This window comes from Bufo gargarizans, chromosome 11, assembly GCF_014858855.1.
Source record: "Bufo gargarizans isolate SCDJY-AF-19 chromosome 11, ASM1485885v1, whole genome shotgun sequence".
Classification (NCBI taxonomy): domain Eukaryota; kingdom Metazoa; phylum Chordata; class Amphibia; order Anura; family Bufonidae; genus Bufo; species Bufo gargarizans.
The window spans coordinates 51,857,294-51,882,770 of NC_058090.1; the positions used below are offsets into that span (position 1 = coordinate 51,857,294).

At 44.2% G+C, this 25,477-nt stretch overlaps 2 protein-coding genes across 6 annotated transcripts in view; one reads left to right on the forward strand and one right to left on the reverse strand.

The window, feature by feature from the left end:
- LOC122921693 (protein only RNase P catalytic subunit) overlaps positions 1 to 24,311 on the reverse strand; it is a 109,393-nt gene extending 85,082 nt beyond the window's left edge. For all 5 annotated transcript variants that reach the window (XM_044271867.1, XM_044271868.1, XM_044271864.1 and 2 more), the window contains exons 1-3: positions 23,214 to 24,311; positions 11,591 to 11,638; positions 9,097 to 9,229 (exon numbers count right to left, since the gene is read on the reverse strand). In XM_044271867.1, the coding sequence (XP_044127802.1) occupies positions 9,097 to 9,229; positions 11,591 to 11,638; positions 23,214 to 24,187 (1,155 nt within the window). In that variant the 5' untranslated portion in view covers positions 24,188 to 24,311. The remainder of the gene's footprint in view (positions 1 to 9,096; positions 9,230 to 11,590; positions 11,639 to 23,213) is intronic.
- Positions 24,312 to 24,551: 240 nt separating this feature from the next.
- Positions 24,552 to 25,477, forward strand: part of PPP2R3C (protein phosphatase 2 regulatory subunit B''gamma) — a 41,734-nt gene continuing 40,808 nt past the window's right edge. Inside the window, exon 1 of the mRNA XM_044272069.1 lies at positions 24,552 to 24,643. The gene's annotated coding sequence lies outside the window, so the exon portion shown is untranslated. The remainder of the gene's footprint in view (positions 24,644 to 25,477) is intronic.

The following is a 25,477-nucleotide window of genomic DNA, read 5'->3' on the forward strand; positions in this document are numbered from 1 at the left end:
GACAAATGTCTTTTTTCGGCCTTATGTACTATGTTACTATGGGCCCTCTTTCACGTGGCTGCTCTGCAAATCTGCTCTAGTGATGCAGAGGCCCTCTCAGCCCAAGAGGTGGAAACAGATCTTACAGAATGGGATTTGAGAGTCGTGTTATATATGTCTGTGAAGTCCAGTGATTTAGGAATCCTTAAGGCAACTACACCATTTTTATGGACGTCAAGTCACGTTACCTTTTTAGGGATAAAACTCACCCCGGATTTCTCCTGCTTATATCAGGAAAACTTTGTACCCCTCCCGAAACGCCTAGAAGATACTATTAGCTCATGGGATGTCCCGTATGTCTCCTGGTTCGGGCGTAGGACTCTAATCAAAACTATTCTCTTGCCTACCATCCTGTACTACATCCAGACTCTTCCGATACCCATCCCATCCCCATGTTAAGATTCCTTTGGGGTGGGAGAAGGGCGAGCATACCTTTTAAACAAATCACTCAACATCCTATCAATGGTGGACTGGGTATCCCAGATGTATATCACTACCACAAGGCGGTGTTAAGCCTCAGGTGTCTAGAGTTGCTAAGACCACATTCAGATCGATTAGATCTAATAGTGGAAAAAGATATGTCGATCATCCCATTACGCGCATTCCTATTTATGGATAATTCCCAAGCCTCCAAAACTATCCGAACCCAGAGTTCAATTACTAAATACACACTGAGTATGTGGGAAAAGTCTAATTGGAGATCTACTTTGACACCTAATTACCCTGTATTAATGCAAATTAGGGATCTCTTTTTTCAAGCATCCACTGATTTTCTGCAGACTCTTCCGGATAACTTGAAACAATGTGTCTCTCCGTTATTAGCCATATGCCCGGATAATGATATTCCTTCAGCATTGGACCTTTATAAACATCCATTGATGAAGGACTGCTCTCCATTCCAGATCAACTATTGCATCCAACATATAAGGAAGTATCTGACACGTTTACCCACCTCGGTAGTCCATTCCTCATTTGAAAAACTAGCCATACAAATTAAAGACCCAAGAGGGAAAATCTCCAAATTGTATGAGATTTTAATGTCTCCATCTAAGGCAGGCATGTCCAAACTGCGGCCCTCCAGCTGTTGCAAAACTACAACTCCCAGCATTCCCTAATAGCTCTAAGCTATCCAGGCATGCCGGGAGTTGTCGTTTTGGAACAGCTGGAGGGCCGCAGTTTGGACATGCCTGATCTAAGGTAAGCAAGCCAATCTTTCTACAACAATGGGAATCTGATCTGCGTATCGAGTTTTCCCCAGTAGAGAGGAGGCGCGCTTTGCTCTCCCCGACTAAGGTGTCCAGGTGTGTCAAGGTACAAGAAAACAGTTATAAAGTCCTAACTAGGTGGTATTTTACACCTCAGAGGCTCCACCGTATGTTCCCTGCTACTACCAGCCCCTTGTGTTGTAGATGTAATAAAGAACTGGGCACTCATGCACACATTTGGTGGTATTGTGACAAAATAACACCCTTTTGGCAAGCAGTTTGTGGAGTTTTATAAAAAATGAGTGGGGTACACATCCCTGTTACTCCGAAACTTTGCCTGTTTGGTTTGTATAATGATATAAAGGGTTCAAAGAACATAAAAATCTTGTGTGCAGCTTTGCTGGCCTCAGCTAGACTCCTCATTGCGACCCTTTGGAAACAACAGGAAATACCTTCAACCCAGAAATGGATTGTCAAGTGTGACCAGATATGTAGGCTTGAGCCGATAATGCATTGGGACTCTGGATTCCTGCTTAAATTTGAGACCATTTGGAACCCCTGGAGATCTTGATCGACTATTTACCCTGGACTAATTGCGTTAAAATAAACATATACTTAGTATACTTGAATAAATGCCCTTACATGATGATGAGCGGGTCTGAGTGCATATGGATGAGACTTACAGACAGCAACGCCACGGCATCTGACTGTCTTTAACATGTTGATGTTATTTGAATAAAGAGTGAGTACCTTATGAACCACTTATCTGCTTCCCCCCCTCCCCTTATTTCCCTTATCTACCCTCCCCCCCACCTACCTGTTTAGGTCTAATTTCTGTTTGTTTTGTGTTTAGTTATAAGTTTAATTACATGTGGTGATAGGCGCCACGTGATTGAATATGTTCCGTAACGATCGACTCTGTCCGGAATGTTTGTTTACAAGAATATTGACAATGTCATAGAGATGTTCCTGATACGCGCTATATCATCTTGTATTTGTATATTATTTGATCTGAATGGATATGTATCAAACAGTCAGTATATTTGCTTTATTGGCTGACAAAACAATAAAAAGAGTTTTAAAACAAACAGAATGGGCTTTGAGAGACTGAGGAGGCACCCTGCCGGAAGCTATAACTTTAGTGGAAGAGAAGGACTCCTTTTCTCCCTGCAATACAAGGGAGAGAAGGGTCAACTACTACAGGGCAAACAAACATACGAGGGGCGCCTGAAACAGGCTACTCACAGAACCCAAGGTAGTGGGGGGCTCCAATCCAGAGCCGGCGGTGGTAGGGGCACTCATCGTCGGTCCCGTCCACAGCAGGATTGCCAAAACTGCAGGCAGGTGAGGAGACGCTGGGCGCCATGGCAATTTTAAATTTACCGCCAGGCTCCCGGCCGTGCGCCGCATGACGTCAAGATGCTAAGCCACGCCCCCTCAGCGTCTGACGTCATAACCCGGTGGCCGGAGGGAAGAGCGTCTTAGCCTCACTCCGGCCGACTATCCATTCCGCATCAAGCCCCAGTGGACCACCGCAGAAGGGAGCTTCACCGGGGCCACCAAACACAGAGGGGCCCGGGCACAGGCCGCATACAGAGGAGGGAAGAGCCAGACCTCCGGAACCGACCTCAGGCCTGACAAAAATCTGGTAGGAGAACAAACAAAAAATAAAAAAACTTGTAGAGTTAAAGAGGACCTTTCACTAGAATAAAAAATCTAAACTAACTATACAGACATGGAGAGCGGCGCCCAGGGATCTCCCTGCACTTACTGTTATATCTTGGCGCCGCTCCGTTCTCCCGGTATAGCCTCCGGTATCTTCATATGTTAGGCTCCACCCAGTGGAACCTGCCGGCGTCTCATTCTCCCAAGCTGTAGCGCTGGCCAATCGCAGCGCTCAGCTCATAGCCCGAGAGGCTTTTTTTCTCTCAGGCTATGAGCTGAGCGCTGCGATTGGCCAGCGCTGGAGAACGGAGCGGCGCCCAGGTATAACAGTAAGTGCAGGGAGATCCCTGGGCGCCGCTCTCCATGTCTGTATAGTTAGTTTAGATTTTTTATTCTAGTGAAAGGTCCTCTTTAAGCTAAGGAACCCAGACGAGCTCCCAGCACACCTCTCTGGTATTCCTTCCTTGACAGGACAGGAAAAAACACTGGTGATGAGGGGAAGGGGTGGGGTTCTTAACCGCTCTGTGTTTTTTCCTGTCCTATCAGAGGAAGTCAATCTCAGGTTGTGCTGTCATGGAGACGACTGGGGAAATATATATATACAATATATATATATATATATATATATATATATACACACACACACACACGGTGTATATATATTAATTTTTATTTATATTTTTTTATTTTTTTGCCATTTGGGGTAACTTAGGAAATAGACTTTATTAACGAAGAACTCAAATCATTCTGTTAGCTAATCCCAGGCCATATGTGTGCAGCTATGTCTGGTAGTGAGCTTACCCCTGTAGCATAGACATATGTTTTTATACACTAATTGTTGAGGGTCCCCCACCAATTACACGTTGATGGCTTGTTTAGAGGAAAACCTGTTCAGCCAAAAAAAGCCTGTATTCCAAAATTGTGTCACTAAAAACTACAATAGGTCCTGCAAAAAACAAGCTTTCATATGACAAAATTGACAGAAAAATTACAAAAAAAGTTGTTTGAAAAAAATTAATAAAAAAATAATCAAGATTATAATTTTTTTCTTATTGTAAAAATTTGGGTATGGCCACGCAGTGGAAATATCAGTGCAGATTTATCGGAAGATTTCCAGAAGATTTATTCCTCTGCATTGCAGAAAATTAAATATGCAGCATAAACTGACACGCTGAGGATTTAAAATCTGCACCGCAGGTCGATTTACAGTTCAGATTTTTTTCCGCAGCGTCTGGAAAAAAAAAATTGTAAGATCTCATCCACTTGGTTGGAATGTAAAACGGTTTGACTCCTGTGTGAACATAGCCTAAAAATAAAATAATGAACATACCGGTAGTTTGAGAAAAGTTTGATTTACAGAGAACTGCACTTTTAATTTAAAACATTAGTATGTCTTTACATCTTACTTACAACTTATTCTGTGATAACTATGTTAAATTAGGGTTGCTTCGGGTATCGAACTTTCGATACCCAATCGATAATTTTTTGCCAGTATCGATTCGGTATAAGGAGGTTTATTTTTTCGATACTAACTAGACTCTCCTCTTATGGCGCTCGGCGCGCGCGCAGACAGTGGAGAAGGAGAGAGGGACACGGCCGCGCTGAGCCCAATGAAGTGAGCGGGCTCTGAATCTGCCCGCACCACTGCCACCAATGAATGTGCCGCTATTAATTAAAGCAGGAGGCGGGACGGGGTAGGGAATACACTGCTGCGCCGTGTGAGCAAGTGAGCTCGGTGAACGGCAGCAGCCTCCTCCTCCTGAGTGTCCTTCGTAGAGTCAAGCAGCCAGCATAGCAGGTGCCTAGCCATTGTGCCACCAATGATAATTAACCTTTAATACAAATACAGGAGGCGGGTATCTTTATTAAAGGTTAATTATCATTGGTGGCGCAGTCCGCCCTCGCCCCCCTAGTATTAAAGTCATTGGTGGCGCAGTGCGCGCGCCCCCCCCCCCAACCCACCAAGTATTAAAATAATTGGTGGCACAGTGCGCCCCCACCTTAACTATTAAATTCATCGTGGCAGTAGCTACAAGGTCCCATCCCCTGCTCATTGGTGGTACAGTGGCAGTTCTGATCAGAGCCCCAGCAGTGTAATCACTGAACCCCTGGCTGCCAAGGTAAGCTCCCTGCTGCTGTGTGCATTATGCACAGGGCAACAGGGAGAGTGTGAAGTCCTATTAACCCTAATAGAGATCTATTAAGGGGAATAGGACAAGGGATTAAAAAATCTAGCCCCTAAGGGCAATAGTTATTAAATAAATAAAAAAGTAAAAAAAGAAAACCACCAAATTATTAAGTATAAATCGCCCCCTTTTTCCAATTTTACATATAAAATATATAAAGAATAAATAAACATATTACATATCGCCACGTCTGAAAAAATCCAAACTATTTAAATATTTTAAAAAATTCCTATGTGGTGAACGCCATAACAGAAAAAATAAATAAATAAAAACCACACGATTCCCATTTTTTTTTAGTCACCCCCAAAAAATAGGATAGGACTGTTCAATTATGTTTTCTTTTTTTTTTTTGCGTGGTATTGAGTATCGCAATACTTTTTTATGGTATCAAAACCGAATCAAAATTTTGGTATCGAAGCAACCCTATGTTAAATATCATTTCAATTCAGATTACATAAAAAAAAAAAAATCTATAACAATATGCCCCACTAAATGCAAACTACATATATTAGTAAAGCGGGTAAAGCCAGTGAAAAGCCGTGGGTTCTTTCAGCATGAGAGGATTAGTCATATATTAAAAAAACTTGGTAGATAACAAAATGAGTGTCCTGCTTTCCACCTACATATGTACCACACAACAGAGGGAAATTACAGACTAAACCAGCAAGATTTATTCTGTTCCTTAAGATAGATAGAAGAATAAAAATGCTTTACCTAATTCACAAATTTATCCATGATTGGCAAATAAGACGAGGGAATAAAATAAGACTCTTTTTTTTTTTAGATATCGATTTTAATATTGAAGACCAATCCTAAACAATATTAGATTGTTCGGGAGTCTGACTACTGACACTGAGCACTGCAGCTTTTTTAAATTGCTCCACACACTCAGCACAACATAGCAAATAGTAGAGGTTTGGCTGAATACTGCAGCGTTGTCGTATTTACTTGAACGTGACAATGCTGTGATACCCAGCACAGGCGCCACTATATGCACGGAGCACTGTATACATTAATCCTGTCTATACTGTACACAGAGTAAAGCTTGAGCTTGTGCCAAATTTACCACAGGGGCTCAAGTTGGATTATAAATGTGGTGCATGGCTAGACACGTCTTTCTAACTTTATACCCCCTTTGTGACAAAATTTTGGTGCAAAACGATGCATCTTTAGTCAAGCCCTTTTCCACTAAACCATGCCCCCTACCAAGCTAGGTGAACTAAATAGTAGTCTCCTGGCTGGATGGTGCAGTGAATAGTAGTCACCTGGATGGATGGTGCAGTAAATAGTAGTCTCCTGGTTGATGGTGCAGTAAATAGTAGTCTCCTGGTTGGATGGTGCAGTAAATAGTAGTCTCCTGGATGGATGGTGCAGTAAATAGTAGTCTCCTGGATGGATGGTGCAGTAAATAGTAGTCTCCTGGATGGATGGTGCAGTGAATAGTAGTCTCTTGGTTGGATGGTGCAGTGAATGGTAGTCTCCTGGTTGGATGGTGCAGTGAATAGTAGTCTCCTGGTTGGATGGTGCAGTGAATAGTAGTCTCCTGGATGGATGGTGCAGTGAATAGTAGTCTCCTGGATGGATGGTGCAGTGAATAGTAGTCTCCTGGTTGGATGGTGCAGTTAATAGTAGTCTCTTGGTTGGATGGTGCAGCAAATAGTAGTCTCCTGGTTGGATGGTGCAGCAAATAGTAGTCTCCTGGTTGGATGGTGCAGTGAATAGTAGTCTTCTGGTTGGATGGTGCAGTGAATAGTAGTCTTCTGGTTGGATGGTGCAGTGAATAGTAGTCTTCTGGTTGGATGGTGCAGTTAATAGTAGTCTCTTGGTTGGATTGTGCAGCAAATAGTAGTCTCCTGGTTGGATGGTGCAGTTAATAGTAGTCTCTTGGTTGGATGGTGCAGCAAATAGTAGTCTCCTGGTTGGATAGTGCAGTGAATAGTAGTCTTCTGGTTGGATGGTGCAGTGAATAGTAGTCTTCTGGTTGGATGGTGCAGTGAAGAGTAGTCTCCTGGTTGGATGGTGCAGCGAATAGTAGTCTCCTGGGTGGATGGTGCAGCGAATAGTAGTCTCCTGGTTGGATGGTGCAGCGAATAGTAGTCTTCTGGTTGGATGGTGCAGTGAATGGTAGTCTCCTGGTTGGATGGTGCAGTGAATAGTAGTCTCATGGTTGGATGGTGCAGTGAATAATAGTCTCCTGGTTCGATGGTGCACTAAATAGTAGTCTCCTGGTTCGATGGTGCAGTGAATAGTAGTCTACCTGGTTAAATGGTGCAGTAAATAGTAGACTTCTGGTTGGATGGTGCACTGAAAAGTAGTGTCCTGGTTGGAAAATGAGGGAGGTGTTGTGAAGTAGCTCAATGCAGAGAGCACTTCCACCTCCTGTGTAATCACAGTTGCAAAATCTAGCAAATAAATGCTCATATGCACACTACCCCTGATAATAAATCTGCAAAATGTTAATGCTCCGTGCCTCTGCAGTCTACATCGGGTCTTGTCTGTCATTCACGGAGCGGATGTCACGCACGACATCCGCTCGTGTGAAACAGCCCTTAAGTGTTTTATGTTTTGAGGTTGGGCCTTCTATGGAGCGAGCTTTTTAGCAATACTCACAGATGCTCGATCGGATTAGGAACTTTGTGGACACCTTGAACTCTTTGTCACGTTTCTCACACCTTTCCTGAACAATGTCTGCAGTGTGGCAGCAGGGTGCACTGTCCTGCTGAATCTGTGTAGGATGGCAGTAGATCATGACAACAGACACTGAATCTCTCTTCTGTGGGTGCCGAGGACAAACTTTAATCCCTTGGATACAAGAGGTTTTTTAGTTTTTGCGTTTTTGTTTTTTCTTTCCTGTTTTTCCAGAGCCATAACTTTTTTGTTTTTCCCTTCACATAGCTGTACGAGGGCTTTTGAAGAAAAAGTTGCACTTTTTAATGCTACCATTTAATACGGCGTTCTCTAAGCGAAAACCTGACCTGTGCCCCATTCTCTGGGTCAGTACGATTACAACAATACCACAAATGTGTAGTTTTAATACTGAAAAAAAATAATAAAAACTTTTACATCTCCATATTCTGACTGCCATAACTGTATTATAGTTGTATATTTTTTGCAGGACGATCTGTAGTTTTTATTGATATCATTTCGGAGTGTGTGTGTCTTTTTGATCCCTTTTTGGGGGGTAAGAGAAGCGGTAATAAAATGGCGATTCGGACATTTTGATTATTTTTTCCATTACGCCATTCGCCTTATGGGATAAATATTTTTATACTTTAATAGTAAGGGCATTTTCGGATGTGGCGATGCCCATGACGTTTATATTTTTTTATAGTTTATGTATTTCTTTTTTATTCTAGGAAAAGGAGGGCGATTTAAATTTGGTAGCACCTGACACAAAGAAAACCATGAATCATCAGACCCGGTCACCTTCTTCTATTGCTCCAGTTTTGATGCTCCCATGACCATTGTTGGTGCTTTTAGCCATGGGCACTCTGGTCTGTCTACAACTACACAAGCTGTGAAGTAATCCATGTTCTTGCACCTGTCCATCATAGCCAGCAGTAACGTTTTCAGCAATCTGTGCTACAATAGGTCTCCTGTGAGAGATGAACTTCACTCCCCACGTGCATTAATGAGCCTTGAGTGTCCATGACCCTGTCACATGTTCAGGAGTTGTCATTCCTTTGACCAATTTTGGTAGGTACCATTACTGCACAGAAGGGACGGTTAGTGTTTTAGGCAGGTATTGTGCCCGCACAGAAGTGGATGCAGTTAGGGAGAGCAAAGGAAGCAGTCACGTGAATAGATCATGTGCCTGCTGCCATCTTGCATCCGATGAACACAGAGACTGCTGGTCGCTAGTGTTTACACGACCCATAAATGGGCAGCAAGGGACCTTCAATTCCAAAGTGTATTTAAGACCCATGACACATTGGCAATATGGCGGCTGGTAGCGAGCCACTTGACGGTGAAAATGTGATGAAGGGATAAGTATCACTCACCTCTGGGGTGGTCTTACGAAAAGTATCCTCCCCCTTGATGACACTGTCAATGACCACTTTCTTCAGGGTGCTGTATTCCTCTGGCGTCAGGTGAATGGACTCCAGTGGTTCTTTACAAGCCTGACAGTGACCACTGTGGAAACAGTATGTGTTACTGAAAGGTGGCAAAGCCTACCAGAACAGTCAGCCACACATACAGAGGGGTGCCATGACTATTCTGGGGTGGTCTTTTAAAATTATAAATGGGTTATATAACTTATGGAAAGACCAGAGGGACTGGTCAAGACACTGCGGGTATACTTGCTTGCACACACATAAAGAACCTCCCTGAGAATGCATGTATATTCATGGGCTATTCCCATCTAAGGATTTGCCACCATTTGGTTGTGGGGGGCCCATTCACCTGAATGAGGACACTGCGGCCATACCCCGCAGAGAGGCTACACGGGTAGTTGCTGGGCAGGAAAAAGCAGTAAAAGATCCTTGAGGTTCCCAGTGGTCAAAGCCCCATATTTTTTTTAATAAAGTGGTTATGATCATGACTTGAGCTAGTATATCCTAAAATGGGAATAAGTAAAAAAAAGAAAAAAAAATACCCAAAAATTTACATAGGTCTCTCTACCCTCTGCTGTGGAAGCTGGAGGAACACACGTGTCTAAAGTTTTATACATTAAAAAGGGAAAATATATTTTGATGCCAGGAATTATATAATATAATCCAAAGTGAATAAATGGTATGTTTATATCTGCAATCCCAGAGCCAGCAGGCTGTTCCTGCAGCAGGATACCATTATAGTCTATGGGGTCTGGCGGTGCGCGGCACTATCCGGGCACTGATCCATCATAATAACAAAACAAAAAAACGGATATGTTATCCTGAGCATCAGTTAGGCCCCTTGCAGACGAGCGTGTCGGGATTAGGTCCATTAGGTGCATTGCGGCAAACCCGCGCGAGTAGGAACGCAATTGCAGTCAGTTTTGACTGCGATTGCGTTCCGATGTTCAGTGCACGCGCGTGAAAAAAAAACGACTGTGGTACCCAGACCCGAACTTCTTCACAGAAGTTCAGGCTTGGGTTAGTTGTAGTGTAGATTGTATTATTTCCCCTTATAACATGGTTATAAGGGAAAATAATAGCATTCTGAATACAGAATGCATAGTACAATAGGGCTGGAGGGGTTAAAAAAAATAAAAAAATCTTTTACTCCACTTGTTCGCGCAGCCGGCATCTCTGTCTTGTTCTGTGAGCAATAGGACCTTTGATGACGTCACTACGCTCATCACATGGTCCGTCACATGATCCATCACCATGGTAAAAGATCATTTGACTGACCATGTGATGAGCGTAGTGACGTCATCAAAGGTCCTATTGCTCACAGATGAAGACAGAAGAGATGTCGGCTGCGCGAACAAGTGGATTAAATTATTATTTATTTATTTTTTTAACCTCTCCAGCCCTATTGTACTATGCATTCTGTATTCAGAATGCTATTATTTTCCCTTATAACCATGTTATAAGGGGAAATAATAATGATCGGGTCCCCATCCCGATCGTCACCTAGCAACCGTGAGTGAAAATTGCACCGCATCCGCACTTGCTTGCGATTTTCATGCAACCCCATTCATTTCTATGGGGCCTGCGTTACGTGAAAAACGCACAATATAGAGCATGCTGCGATTTTCACTCTACGCACAAGTGATGCGTGAAAATCACCGCTCATGTGCACAGCCCCAAAAATGAATGGGTCCGGATTCAGTGCGGGTGCAATGCGTTCACCTCACGCATTGCACATGCGTGGAATACTCGCCCGTGTGAAAGAGGCCTTATGAGTCGCCTCTGTCAGAGATTAGTTATTTTTGACGGGAGAAAAAGTCCTGAAAAAACTCCTTTTGCTCCTGTCAAAAAGAACTGGTGGAAGTGACACAAACGGATGGAAACAGATCATAACTGATGCTCAAAATAACGGCTTTGTTTTTTTTCCCCGTTCTTCTAAAACAGGGATTCTCAACCTGCGGCCCTCCAGCTGTTGCAAAAATCCAACTCCCAGCATGCCCTAATAGCTGTAGTCTGTCCAGGAATGCTGGGAGTTGTAGTTTTGCAACAGCTGGAGGGCCGCAGGTTGGGCAACTCTGTTCTAAAAGATCAGAAGAATGGAAAGCTAAATGGTGATTTGGCCTATGGTGGATCTCTGGCAGGCTGCTCTATGCCGGAACAGCCTGCCGGATTCATGATGACGCAGATGTGAACGTCCTGCATTTGCATGGTACTGTGTCCAAAAGAGCACAAGAACGTCCTGCCAGCACTACAGAGAAAATGCATGATTTGGTTGCCAAGAACCTTGCAAGATAAAAAAAATTTTTATTTGCATAGCAATCTAATGACAAGAGCGCCTCCTACTGGACATTTATTTGTAGGACATGCAGAAATCTGTGAATTACTGTGGGAAATGCAAATCTACATGTATTCTACTTTAGAATACAAATGTAACACTTACCTGTCAGTGACTTTGGTAAGCTGCCCTTTCCAAGTTTCATTGGGAATTCTGAAAAAAAAAAAAAGGAAGCAATTTATACAACTGATTTTATCAGGTTTTTCACTACTAGATTTTTAACTGTCAATGGATCAATGACCTGCTCTGGAAGAGAACTGCCGGCAAGCCTCCTTCCTGTACTGTGTCTGCGCTGGTTCCTGAAGCGCATGGCATTGAGTGAGACTTTAGGAGAAGTCAGGGTACGGCAGAGCCTCTCGGTGTAATGGTAACGCCCCTGTTGCTCCTAGAAGCTCATTTGCATATAATAAAACACAATTTTTCTCAGCAATGCGGGCACATATGAACATGGGACCAACATGCCTCCAGCTGCCAAGTGCACAGGTAACAGGTCAGCCAGTGTCATAGGTACAGATCTGCTGACAGATGCCCTTGAACAAGACATCAAGTTCTTAAAACAGTGGAACAATTTAGCTACCAGTATTGCACAGGGATATTTGGTTCCGTTTTTTTTTGGGGGGGGGGGTCCGAGATTCGCAATCATCATGCCATGGGTGAACGACGTACACAGGTTTTTTCACACAGTCAGGCCTCGTTCACATTTCCGTTTTTCACTGACGTTTTCTGCGGACAGCACACGTACCCATTGATTTAAATGTGTCTGTTCACATTTCAGTATTTTGTTTACTGGCAGTGGGTCAGTAAAAAAAATAACGGGGACATGCACTACTTTGATCCGTGATCAAGTACGCCCATTGAAGTCTATGGGTCCGTGAAAATCACTGACACACATCCGTGTTGCGTCTGTGTTGCGTCCGTTTTTCACTGAAGACTAATAGGGGATTCTTTGGAAATAAATTTTCAGCTGAGCAACGTCAGTGAATTACGGATGACACACGGATGGTATAGATTGACACACAGACAGCTTCACGGATGAAACGGATGCTTTTTTTCACTTTTTACTCATTTGAGGTTAAAAAGATTTTATTTTTATTAGTTATTAAAAATGTCCAGCCGTTTTTGAGATATAAAAGTTAAAAATCAGTCTGTTTGGAAGCTGTCACAGTCTGTTTTCTTTGAATCCCATCATCAGACGGCTCATGTGTAGCTCTTACCTCTGATCTCCTGACATCATAAACACTTATTTAAGCCAAATTCTTATCAGTTTGATAAAATATTTCCTATAATGAGTATTTATTAGGTGAGGAGATAAGAGATGAATTGAGCTGTCAGATGACAGCATTCAAAGAAAACAGACTGACAGCTTTTCTGATAGCTGTAGGCCAGGCATGCTCAAACTGCGGCCCTCCAGCTGTTGCAAAACTACAACTCCCAGCGTGCCCAAACCGCCTACAGCGGGGCATTGTGGGAGTTGTAGTTTTACAACAGCTGGAGGGCCGCAGATTGAGCATGCCTGCTGTAGGCTGTCCAGGCATGCTGGAGTTGTAGTCTTGCAACATCTGGAGGGCCGCAGGTTGGGCATCCCTGGTCTAAGGCATATTGGTACACCATATACTTTTTCCAGGATGCGGGTGCCCACAGAGAGGGCTCTGAGTGCTGCCTCTGTCACCCATGGCATAGGTTCGCCATCACTGGTATACAGGATGTCTGTGATTCCGCCCCCTGAAGAAAGCGTTTTGCGCTCCTAACTCCGCCCCAGCCTCGTCTGGCCAGCCCTGTAATCACCTTATGTTCTCTCCAGCTCCTGAGACCCTGCGTGTGCACAGTTCACCACCGGGCTCGGGCATGCGCACTCCAATAACCACTGATGGCATCGGCTTCATTTGCAGCAATGTGAATGCCCTGGCCCGGCAGTGATCTGTGCTCGCGCGGTATCCCGGAAAGATAATGTAAGATGATTACAGGGCTGGCCAGACAAAGCTGGGGAGGAGTTAAGAGCACAAAACGCAGAGGGGGCCTGGACACTTACAGTCAGAACACCACCCCTGAGTAATGAAGCGTATTCATTTGCATACCATTAAAACCTTGGTTTTGCAGCTTTAGAATATCGAAATAAAACAACAAAGGTAATGTTATAGTCGAGATCTCTTGTGGTGGACCTAAGGGCTCATGCACACAAACGTATTTTCTTTCCGTGTCCGTTCTGTTTTTTTTGCAGACCGTATGCGAAACCCTTCATTCCAATGGGTCCGAAAAAAAAAAAACGGAAGGTGTGCCGTGTGCATTCCGTTTCCTTATTTCCGTTCCGCAAAAAAATAGAACATGTCCTATTATTGTCTGCATTACAGACAAGGATAGTACTGTTCTATTAGATGCCAGCTGTTCTGCTCCGCAAAATACGGAATGCACACGGACGTCATCAGTATTTCTTGCGGATCCGTTTTTTGAGGACCGCAAAATACATATGGATGTGTGCATGAGCCCTAACTCTGAGATCTTCACGTACATGTGCTGATGGTACTGCCCACAGTGCCTTCACAAGATTTCAGGGTTAGTGATTGAAGGAGTGAGGATGAAGTGGCCAGCCCAGCCCCTTGGTGCTCTGAGCACTTCATGTACAGTACAGACCAAAAGTTTGGACACACCTTCTCATTCAAAGATTTTTTTTTATTTTCATGACTATGAAAATTGTAGATTCACACTGAAGGCATCAAAACTATGAATTAACACGTGGAATTACAGTGGAGGAAATAATTATTTGACCCCTCACTGATTTTGTAAGTTTGTCCAATGACAAAGAAATGAAAAGTCTCAGAACAGTATCATTTCAATGGTAGGTTTATTGTAACAGTGGCAGATAGCACATCAAAAGGAAAATCGAAAAAATAACTTTAAATAAAAGATAGCAACTGATTTGCATTTCATTGAGTGAAATAAGTATTTGAACCCCTACCAACCATTAAGAGTTCTGGCTCCCACAGAGTGGTTAGACACTTCTACTCAATTAGTCACCCTCATTAACCACTTCAGCCCCGCTAGGTGAAACCCCCTTCATGACCAGAGCACTTTTTACACTTCGGCACTACACTACTTTCACCGTTTATCGCTCGGTCATGCAACTTACCACCCAAATGAATTTTACCTCCTTTTCTTCTCACTAATGGAGCTTTCATTTGGTGGTATTTCATTGCTGCTGGCATTTTTACTTTTTTTGTTATTAATCAAAATGTAACGATTTTTTTCCAAAAAAATGACATTTTTCACTTTCAGCTGTAAAATTTTGCAAAAAAAAAACGACATCCATATATAAATTTTTCACCAAATTTATTGTTCTACATGTCTTTGATAAAAAAAAAATGTTTGGGCAAAAAAAAATGGTTTGGGTAAAAGTTATAGCATTTACAAACTATGGTACAAAAATGTGAATTTCCGCTTTTTGAAACAGCTCTGACTTTCTGAGCACCTGCCATGTTTCCTGAGGTTCTACAATGCCCAGACAGTAGAAAACCCCCACAAATGACCCCATTTCGGAAAGTAGACACCCTAAGGTATTCGCTGATGGGCATAGTGAGTTCATAGAACTTTTTATTTTTTGTCACAAGTTAGCGGAAAATGATGATTATTATTTTTATTTTTATTTTTCTTACAAAGTCTCATATTCCACTAACTTGCGACAAAAAATAAAAATTTTTAGGAACTCACCATGCCCCTCACAGAATACCTTGGGGTGTCTTCTTTCCAAAATGGGGTCACTTGTGGCGTAGTTATACTGCCCTGGCAATTTAGGGGCCCAAATGTGTGAGAAGTACCTTGCAATCAAAATGTGTAAAAAATGACCGGTGAAATCCAAAAGGTGCACTTTGGAATATGCGCCCCTTTGCCCACCTTGGCAGCAAAAAAGTGTGACACATCTGGTATCGCCGTACTCAGGAGAAGTTGGGGAATGTGTTTTGGGGTGTCATTTTACATATACCCATGCTGGGTGAGAAAAATATCTTGGTCAAATGCCAACTTTGTATAAAAAAATGGGAAAAGTTGTCTTTTGCCAAGATATTTCTCTCATCCAGCATGGGTATATGTAAAATGACACCCCAAAACACATTTCCCAACTTCTCCTGAGTACGGCGATACCAGATGTGTCACACTTTTTTGCTGCCAAGGTGGGCAAAGGGGCACACATTCCAAAGTGCACCTTTCAGATTTTGCAGGCCATTTTTTACACATTTTGATTGCAAGGTACTTCTCACACATTTGGGCCCCTAAATTGCCAGGGCAGTATAACTACGCCACAAGTGACCCCATTTTGGAAAGAAGACACCCCAAGGTATTCCGTGAGGGGCATGGCGAGTTCCTAGAATTTTTTATTTTTTGTCACAAGTTAGCGGAAAATGATGATTTTTTTTTTTCTCTTTTTTCCTTACAAAGTCTCATATTCCACTAACTTGCGACAAAAAATAAAAAATTCTAGGAACTCGCCATGCCCCTCACGGAATACCTTGGGGTGTCTTCTTTCCAAAATGGGGTCACTTGTGGCGTAGTTATACTGCCCTGGCAATTTAGGGGCCCAAATGTGTGAGAAGTACATTGCAATCAAAATGTGTAAAAAATGACCGGTGAAATCCGAAAGGTGCACTTTGGAATATGTGCCCCTTTGCCCACCTTGGCAGCAAAAAAGTGTGACACATCTGGTATCGCCGTACTCAGGAGAAGTTGGGGAATGTGTTTTGGGCTGTCATTTTACATATACCCATGCTGGGTGAGAAAAATATCTTGGCAAAAGACAACTTTTCCCATTTTTTTATACAAAGTTGGCATTTGACCAAGATATTTTTCTCACCCAGCATGGGTATATGTAAAATGACACCCCAAAACACATTGCCCAACTTCTCCTGAGTACGGCGATACCAGATGTGTCACACTTTTTTGCTGCCAAGGTGGGCAAAGGGGCACATATTCCAAAGTGCACCTTTCGGATTTTGCAGGGCATTTTTTACACATTTTGATTGCAAAGTTCTTCTCACACATTTGGGCCCCTAAATTGCCAGGGCAGTATAACTACCCCACAAGTGACCCCATTTTGGAAAGAAGACACCCCAAGGTATTCCGTGAGGGGCATGGCGAGTTCCTAGAATTTTTAATTTTTTGTCGCAAGTTAGTGGAATATGAGACTTTGTAAGGAAAAAAGAAAAAAAAAGAAAAATCATCATTTTCCGCTAAATTGTGACAAAAAATAAAAAATTCTAGGAACTCGCCGTGCCCCCCACGGAATACCTTGGGGTGTCTTCTTTCCAAAATGGGGTCACTTGTGGCGTAGTTATACTGCCCTGGCAATTTAGGGGCCCAAATGTGTAAGAAGTACCTTGCAATCAAAATGTGTAAAAAATGGCCTGCGAAATCCGAAAGGTGCCCCTTTGCCCACCTTGGCTGCAAAAAAGTGTCACACATGTGGTATCGCCGTACTCAGGAGAAGTTGGGGAATGTGTTTTGGGGTGTCATTTTACATATACCCATGCTGGGTGAGAGAAATATCTTGGCAAAAGACAACTTTTCCCATTTTTTTATACAAAGTTGGCATTTGACCAAGATATTTTTCTCACCCAGCATGGGTATATGTAAAATGACACCCCAAAACACATTCCCCAACTTCTCCTGAGTACGGCGATACCACATGTGTGACACTTTTTTGCAGCCTAGATGCGCAAAGGGGCCCAAATTCCTTTTAGGAGGGCATTTTTAGACATTTGGATCCCAGACTTCTTCTCACACTTTCGGGGCCCTAAAAATCCAGGGCAGTATAAATACCCCACATGTGACCCCACTTTGGAAAGAAGACACCCCAAGGTATTCAATGAGGGGCCTGGCGAGTTCCTAGAATTTTTTTTTTTTTTGCATAAGTTAGCGGATATTGATTTTTTTTTTGTTTTTTTTCTCACAAAGTCTCACTTTCTGCTAACTTAGGTCAAAAATTTAAATCTTTCATGGACTCAATATGCCCCTCACGGAATACCTTGGGGTGTCTTCTTTCCGAAATGGGGTCACATGTGGGGTATTTATACTGCCCTGGCTTTTTAGGGGCCCTAAAGCGTGAGAAGAAGTCTGGAATATAAATGTCTAAAAATGTTTACGCATTTGGATTCCGTGAGGGGTATGGTGAGTTCATGTGAGATTTTATTTTTTGACACAAGTTAGTGGAATATGAGACTTTGTAAGAAAAAACAAAAACAAAAACAAACAAAAAATTTCCGCTAACTTGTGCCCAAAAAAATGGCTGAATGGAGCCTTACCAGGGGGGGAGTGATCAATGACAGGGGGGTGATCACCCATATAGACTCCCTGATCACCCCCCTGTCATTGATCACCCCCCCTGTAAGGCTCCATTCAGACATCCGCATGATTTTTTACGGATCCATGGATACATGGATCGGATCCACAGAACGCATGCGGACGTCTGAATGGAGCCTTACAGGGGGGTTATCAATGACAGGGGGTGATCAGGGTAATCAGGGTGATCACCCCCCTGTCACTGATCACCCCCCCCTGTAAGGCTCCATTCAGACATCCGCATGATTTTTTACGGATCCATGGATACATGGATCGGATCCACAAAACGCATGCGGACGTCTGAATGGAGCCTTACAGGGGGGTTATCAATGACAGGGGGTGATCAGGGTAATCAGGGTGATCACCCCCCTGTCACTGATCACCCCCCCTGTAAGGCTCCATTCAGACATCCGCATGATTTTTTACGGATCCATGGATACATGGATCGGATCCACAGAACGCATGCGGACGTCTGAATGGAGCCTTACAGGGGGGTTATCAATGACAGGGGGTGATCAGGGTAATCAGGGTGATCACCCCCCTGTCACTGACCACCCCCCCTGTAAGGCTCCATTCAGACATCCGCATGATTTTTTACGGATCCATGGATACATGGATCGGATCCACAAAATGCATGCGGGCGTCTGAATGGAGCCTTACAGGGGGATTATCAATGACAGGGGGTGATCAGGGTAATCACCCCCCTGTCACTGATCACCCCCCCTGTAAGGCTCCATTCAGACATCCGCATGATTTTTTACGGATCCATGGATACATGGATCGGATCCACAGAACGCATGCGGACGTCTGAATGGAGCCTTACAGGGGGGTTATCAATGACAGGGGGTGATCAGGGTAATCAGGGTGATCACCCCCCTGTCACTGATCACCCCCCCTGTAAGGCTCCATTCAGACATCCGCATGATTTTTTACGGATCCATGGATACATGGATCGGATCCACAGAACGCATGCGGACGTCTGAATGGAGCCTTACAGGGGGGTTATCAATGACAGGGGGTGATCAGGGTGATCACCCCCCTGTCACTGATCACCCCCCCTGTAAGGCTCCATTCAGACATCCGCATGATTTTTTACGGATCCATGGATACATGGATCGGATCCACAAAACGCATGCGGACGTCTGAATGGAGCCTTACAGGGGGGTTATCAATGACAGGGGGTGATCAGGGTGATCACCCCCCTGTCACTGATCACCCCCCCTGTAAGGCTCCATTCAGACATCCGCATGATTTTTTTACGGATCCATAAAACGCATGCGGACGTCTGAATGGAGCCTTACAGGGGGGTTATCAATGACAGGGGGGTGATCAGGGAGTGTATATGGGTGATCACCCGCCTGTCATTGATCACCCCCCCTGTAAGGCTCCATTCAGACGTCCGTATGTGTTTTGCGGATCCGATCCATGTATCCATGGATCCGTAAAAATCATGCGGACATCTGAATGGTGCCTTACAGGGTGGTGATCAATGACGGGGGTGATCAATGACAGGGGGTGATCAGGGAGTGTATATGGGTGATCACCCGCCTGTCATTGATCACCCCCCTGTAAGGCTCCATTCAGACGTCCGTATGCTTTTTGCGGATCCGATCCATGTATCCGTGGATCCGTAAAAATCATACGGACGTCTGAACGGAGCCTGACAGGGCGGTGATCAATGACAGGGCGGTGATCAGGGAGTTTATATGGGGTGATCAGGGGTGATCAGGGGTTTATAAGGGGTTAATAAGTGACCGGGGGGGGGGGGTGTAGTGTAGTGTGGTGTTTGGTGGGACTGTACTGACCTACCTGAGTCCTCTGGTGGTCGATCCTAACAAAAGGGACCACCAGAGGACCAGGTAGGAGGTATATTAGACGCTGTTATGAAAACAGCGTCTAATATACCTGTTAGGGGTTAAAAAATTCAGATCTCCAGCCTGCCAGCGAGCGATCGCCGCTGGCAGGCTGGAGATCCACTCGCTTACCTTCCGTTCCTGTGAGCGCGCGCTCCTGTGTGCGCGCGTTCACAGGAAATCCCGGCCCTCGCGAGATGACGCGTATATGCGTCGTTGAGCGCAGGGCTGCCACCTCCGGAACGCACATGTGCGTTAGGCGGTCCGGAGGTGGTTAAGGACACCTGTCTTAACTAGTCACCTGTATAAAAGACACCTGTCCACAGAATCAATCAATCAAGCAGACTCCAAACTCTCCAACATGGGAAAGACCAAAGAGCTGTCCAAGGATGTCAGAGACAAAATTGTAGACCTGCACAAGGCTGGAATGGGCTACAAAACCATTAGCAAGAAGCTGGGAGAGAAGGTGACAACTGTTGGTGCGATTGTTCGAAAATGGAAGGAGCACAAAATGACCATCAATCGACCTCGCTCTGGGGCTCCACGCAAGATCTCACCTCGTGGGGTGTCAATGGTTCTGAGAAAGGTGAAAAAGCATCCCAGAACTACACGGGAGGAGTTAGTTAATGACTTCAAATTAGCAGGGACCACAGTCACCAAGAAAACCATTGGAAACACATTACACCGCAATGGATTAAAATCCTGCAGGGCTCGCAAGGTCCCCCTGCTCAGGAAGGCACATGTGCAGGCCCGTCTGAAGTTTGCCAATGAACACCTGAATGATTCAGAGAGTGACTGGGAGAAGGTGCTGTGGTCTGATGAGACCAAAATAGAGCTCTTTGGCATTAACTCAACTCGCTGTGTTTGGAGGAAGAAAAATGCTGCCTATGACCCCCAAAACACCGTCCCCACCGTCAAGCATGGGGGTGGAAACATTTTGCTTTGGGGGTGTTTTTCTGCTAAGGGCACAGGACAACTTATTCGCATAAACGGGAAAATGGACGGAGCCATGTATCGTGAAATCCTGAGCGACAACCTCCTTCCCTCTGCCAGGAAACTGAAAATGGGTCGTGGATGGGTGTTCCAGCACGACAATGACCCAAAACATACAGCAAAGGCAACAAAGGAGTGGCTCAAGAAGAAGCACATTAAGGTCATGGAGTGGCCTAGTCAGTCTCCGGACCTTAATCCAATCGAAAACCTATGGAGGGAGCTCAAGCTCAGAGTTGCACAGAGACAGCCTCGAAACCTTAGGGATTTAGAGATGATCTGCAAAGAGGAGTGGACCAACATTCCTCCTAAAATGTGCGCAAACTTGGTCATCAATTACAAGAAACGTTTGACCTCTGTGCTTGCAAACAAGGGTTTTTCCACCAAGTATTAAGTCTTTTTTTGTTAGAGGGTTCAAATACTTATTTCACTCAATGAAATGCAAATCAGTTGCTATCTTTTATTTAAAGTTATTTTTTTGATTTTCCTTTTGATGTGCTATCTGCCACTGTTACAATAAACCTACCATTGAAATGATACTGTTCTGAGACTTTTCATTTCTTTGTCATTGGACAAACTTACAAAATCAGTGAGGGGTCAAATAATTATTTCCTCCACTGTATATACATAACAAAAAAGTGTGAAACAACTGAAAATATGTCATATTCTAGGTTCTTTAAAGTAGCCACCTTTTGCTTGGATTACTGCTTTGCACACTCTTGGCATTCTCTTGATGAGCTTCAAGAGGTAGTCACCTGAGATGGTCTTCCAACAGTCTTGAGGGAGTTCCCAGAGATGCTTAGCACTTGTTGGCCCTTTTGCCTTCACTCTGCGGTCCAGCTCACCCCAAACCATCTCGATTGGGTTCAGGTCCGGTGACTGTGGAGGCCAAGTCATCTGGCGCAGCACCCCATCACTCTCCTTCATGGTCAAATAGCCCTTACACAGCCTGGAGGTGTGTTTGGGGTCATTGTCCTGTTGAAAAATAAATGATGGTCCAACTAAACGCAAACCGGATGGAATAGCATGCCGCTGTAAGATGCTGTGGTAGCCATGCTGGTTCAGTATGCCTTCAATTTTGAATAAATCCCCAACAGTGTCACCAGCAAAGCGCCCCCACACCATCACACCTCCTCCTCCATGCTTCACGGTGGGAACCAGGCATGTAGAGTCCATCCGTTCACCTTTTCTGCATCGCACAGACACGGTGGTTGGAACCAAAGATCTCAAATTTGGACTCATCAGACCAAAGCACAGATTTCCACTGGTCTAATGTCCATTCCTTGTGTTCTTTAGCCCAAACAAGTCTCTTCTGCTTGTTGCCTGTCCTTAGCAGTGGTTTCCTAGCAGATATTCTACCATGAAGGCCTGATTCACACAGTCTCCTCTTAACAGTTGTTCTAGAGATGTGTCTGCTGCTAGAACTCTGTGTGGCATTGACCTGGTCTCTAATCTGAGCTGCTGTTAACCTGCGATTTCTGAGGCTGGTGACTCGGATGAACATATCCTCCGCAGCAGAGGTAACTCTTGGTCTTCCTTTCCTGGGGCGGTCCGCATGTGAGCCAGTTTCTTTGTAGCACTTGATGGTTTTTGTGACTGCACTTGGAGACTCTTTCAAAGTTTTCCCAATTTTTCTGACTGACTGACCTTCATTTCTTAAAGTAATGATGGCCACTCGTTTTTCTTTACTTAGCTGCTTTTTTCTTGCCATATCACAAATTCTAACAGTCTATTCAGTAGGACTATCAGCTGTGTATCCACCTGACTTCTCCACAACGCAACTGATGGTCCCAACCCCATTTATAAGGCAAGAAATCCCACTTATTAAACCTGACAGGGCACACCTGTGAAGTGAAAACCATTTCAGGTGACTACCTCTTGAAGCTCATCAAGAGAATGCCAAGAGTGTGCAAAGCAGTAATCAAAGCAAAAAGGTGGCTATATTAAAGAACCTAGAATATGACATATTTTCAGTTGTTTCACACTTTTTTGTTATGTATATAGATATTTTATGGTGTTGATTTTTTATGATTGAAATTGTTTTTGCAATTGTTTGGATTTTTAATTGTCTAGCACATACTTTTAACTAATAAATCAATATTGGTCGCATATCCGAGAGTGCCCAGTATCTTTAAGTTCTAGAGTGTCTTTTGTCGAATAGATTGGGTGAATCTATTTTTCTGAGAGCACCTCATTTGATCCTGTTTGATCCAGTGCGTCACAGCATTTTACATTGTCTATATAATTACACATGTGTGAATTGATAGTTTTGATGCCTTCAGTGTGAATCTACAATATTTACATAGTCATGAAAATAAAGAAAACTCTTTGAATGAGAAGGTGTGTCCAAACTTTTGGTCTGTACTGTATATATAATTAAAAATAAGATAAGGTATTACCGATGCAGAGAGAAAGGGTTCATTTCATTCACCAAGATCAACCTTACCAGGCTGTATGCCTGGTTTAATAGGGTTGATCATGGTGACAGATGCCCTTTAAATATATGAGAACCACTCCATCATCCATACTCCTGCATACATCAATGCAGATTTACCCAACATTACCTTTCAAACCAGGACTTGATGGTTTTCATCAGAGGTTGCCCAGGGTAGATTTGACTTTCCCTGAAATATCTGAGGACACCAATAAGCCTGTCCCTGAAATCCTGATCCTGTAGGTCCTGATCCGCGTTAAACAGGCTCTGAATGGACTCTTCAGGGGGCACCAAGTCTCTCTGTAGCATTTCATCATAAAGGGTCCAGGCCAGCTCGTCATCCCGATGGTCGATCGCTCCTTTGATACACTCTCCATAATTCCTGGCGGATGGGGTGCCGGCCTTTTTTAAGGTTTCTAAAGAATCTATCGCTTCCCTCCAGCGGTCAGTGTTGCACAGGCCTTTAATAAGGAGACTGTGAACCCCGGTTTCCAAAGTCTGGAATTTCATTTTCATGATGTCACACATGTCATAGATTTCCTTGATCTGCTTCTGTTGCACACATAGCACCAGATATTTTAGGAGTAACTTGTACGTAACGTCGCCGTCCTTTCCCGCCACGTAAGACAACAAGGACTTGGCAATGTCTATATCAGCATTGGTTTTAATCATCTGAGCCATTGCATGATCTTCAAAATTACTGTCTTCTTTATGGTCCAGTTTAAGGTTCTTCCAGCCATCGGCAGTCAACGGCCCAGGGGGCAAAGCTACTTTACCATCATTTACACGGGCAGATAGGCCCTTGCCTCCGGCGGTCAAATCTCTGTTCTTGTCAGACCTTGTTTTGGCGGCACCAGCAGAGAACACAGATGAGCCTCTCAGGTATTCCTTCCTTTCAGACTGCCTCGGATATTTAACAGAGGAACCGTCTCTGTCTACACGAGCGGCGTTTACGCTACACGTTGCACTTATGGTCTGAACAGGGTTGTAAACTGGTACCCGGCTTATGTAGGGCATGAAACCAGCAGTGGTCAGACATACTGGCACTCTGTTGGCACCTATTGCCCTACACCAGGACCTACTGCACAGCTGGAGGGATAACATGCTGCTGGATAGCCCAGGCTCAGTGACTACAGAAATAAGCTTGTATTCATTATCATGAGCTATGAAGTAAATCCATTACGTTCACCATAACTCAGCTCACTGCTTCTCTCCTTGTGCCCACATGTCTGTGTCAAATCGCAATCACTTCCGGGTTCAAAGGGAACCAATCAAAACTTCGCTAGAGTTCAATCATCACTAGAGCGCTGGAAGTTTTAGCCATTGTCTCCAGAAACGTGCGCCATGTTTGCTTAGAACGCTTAGAGCGTTGTATAGGAAAGAGGTCTACAGAAACATGGCTTCCCTGCCTACAGTTTACGTAGGGAACCGGAGACATATCGTAAAACTGTGTTATGAATGACAGTAACTGTCGGGGGAAACGATAGCTTAGTATGGCAGTGACGCTGTGAACCACCGTGGAGATTGGAGTGTGCTATGGTAACGGTTCCATATCAGCAGGTAATGTATGGCTTCTTAGGTGCTGTGACTCTGCTTCCACTGACTGGACTGGGTTGCTGATCGCTTGAGGGGGCAGAATGCGGGGTAGAGATCAGGGGGGACACATTGCCCGTCCCTTTAGAGGTTTTTGTGGGGGACATGTATTAAAACTGGCTCAGTTGCCTATAGCAACCAGATTCCGCCTTTCATTTTTCAGAGCTTTGGAAAATGAAAGGTGGAATCTAATTGGTGGCTATGGGCAACTTGCACAGTTTTCCTTTACACCTGTTTTGATAAATCTCCCTCCTATGTACTTAGAATTGTGTCTGTCAGTTTGCTATCTGCATGACATGCTGGGAAATGTAGTCCCTCAGCAGCTAGTAAGACACTGCTTAGTGATATAGATGTGGCAGCAATGCCCGCCATAAACAGATGTGCCACCCGCAGCAGTTGCGGAGATGCAAAGAAACAGGTGAAATTTGGGTCTTGTGTGTCTGTGACAATCACGTGTGACACGTATGACCCTGGATTTGGGTCACGTTCTGGTCTGCTCTCTATCCTTCATAATTTACTGGAATCTGCTGTGCATGTGGCTGGCGCAGATGCATGCAGACCTATTCTACTTGAATGGGTCCGTGATCTGTCCGCACCGCAAAAAAAAAAGTGTTGTATTTTCTTGCAGTGTGAAGGCACGGACCAAAATGCCACGGAAGCACTCCGTAGTGCTTCCGTGGCCTTCCGCTCCATATCGTTGTCCAGATTGCAGATCCATTCAAGTGAATGGATCCACATCCATGATACGGAGCGCACGCGGCCGATGCAGGTATATTCCTGACCTGCTGTTTGCAGGCCGCA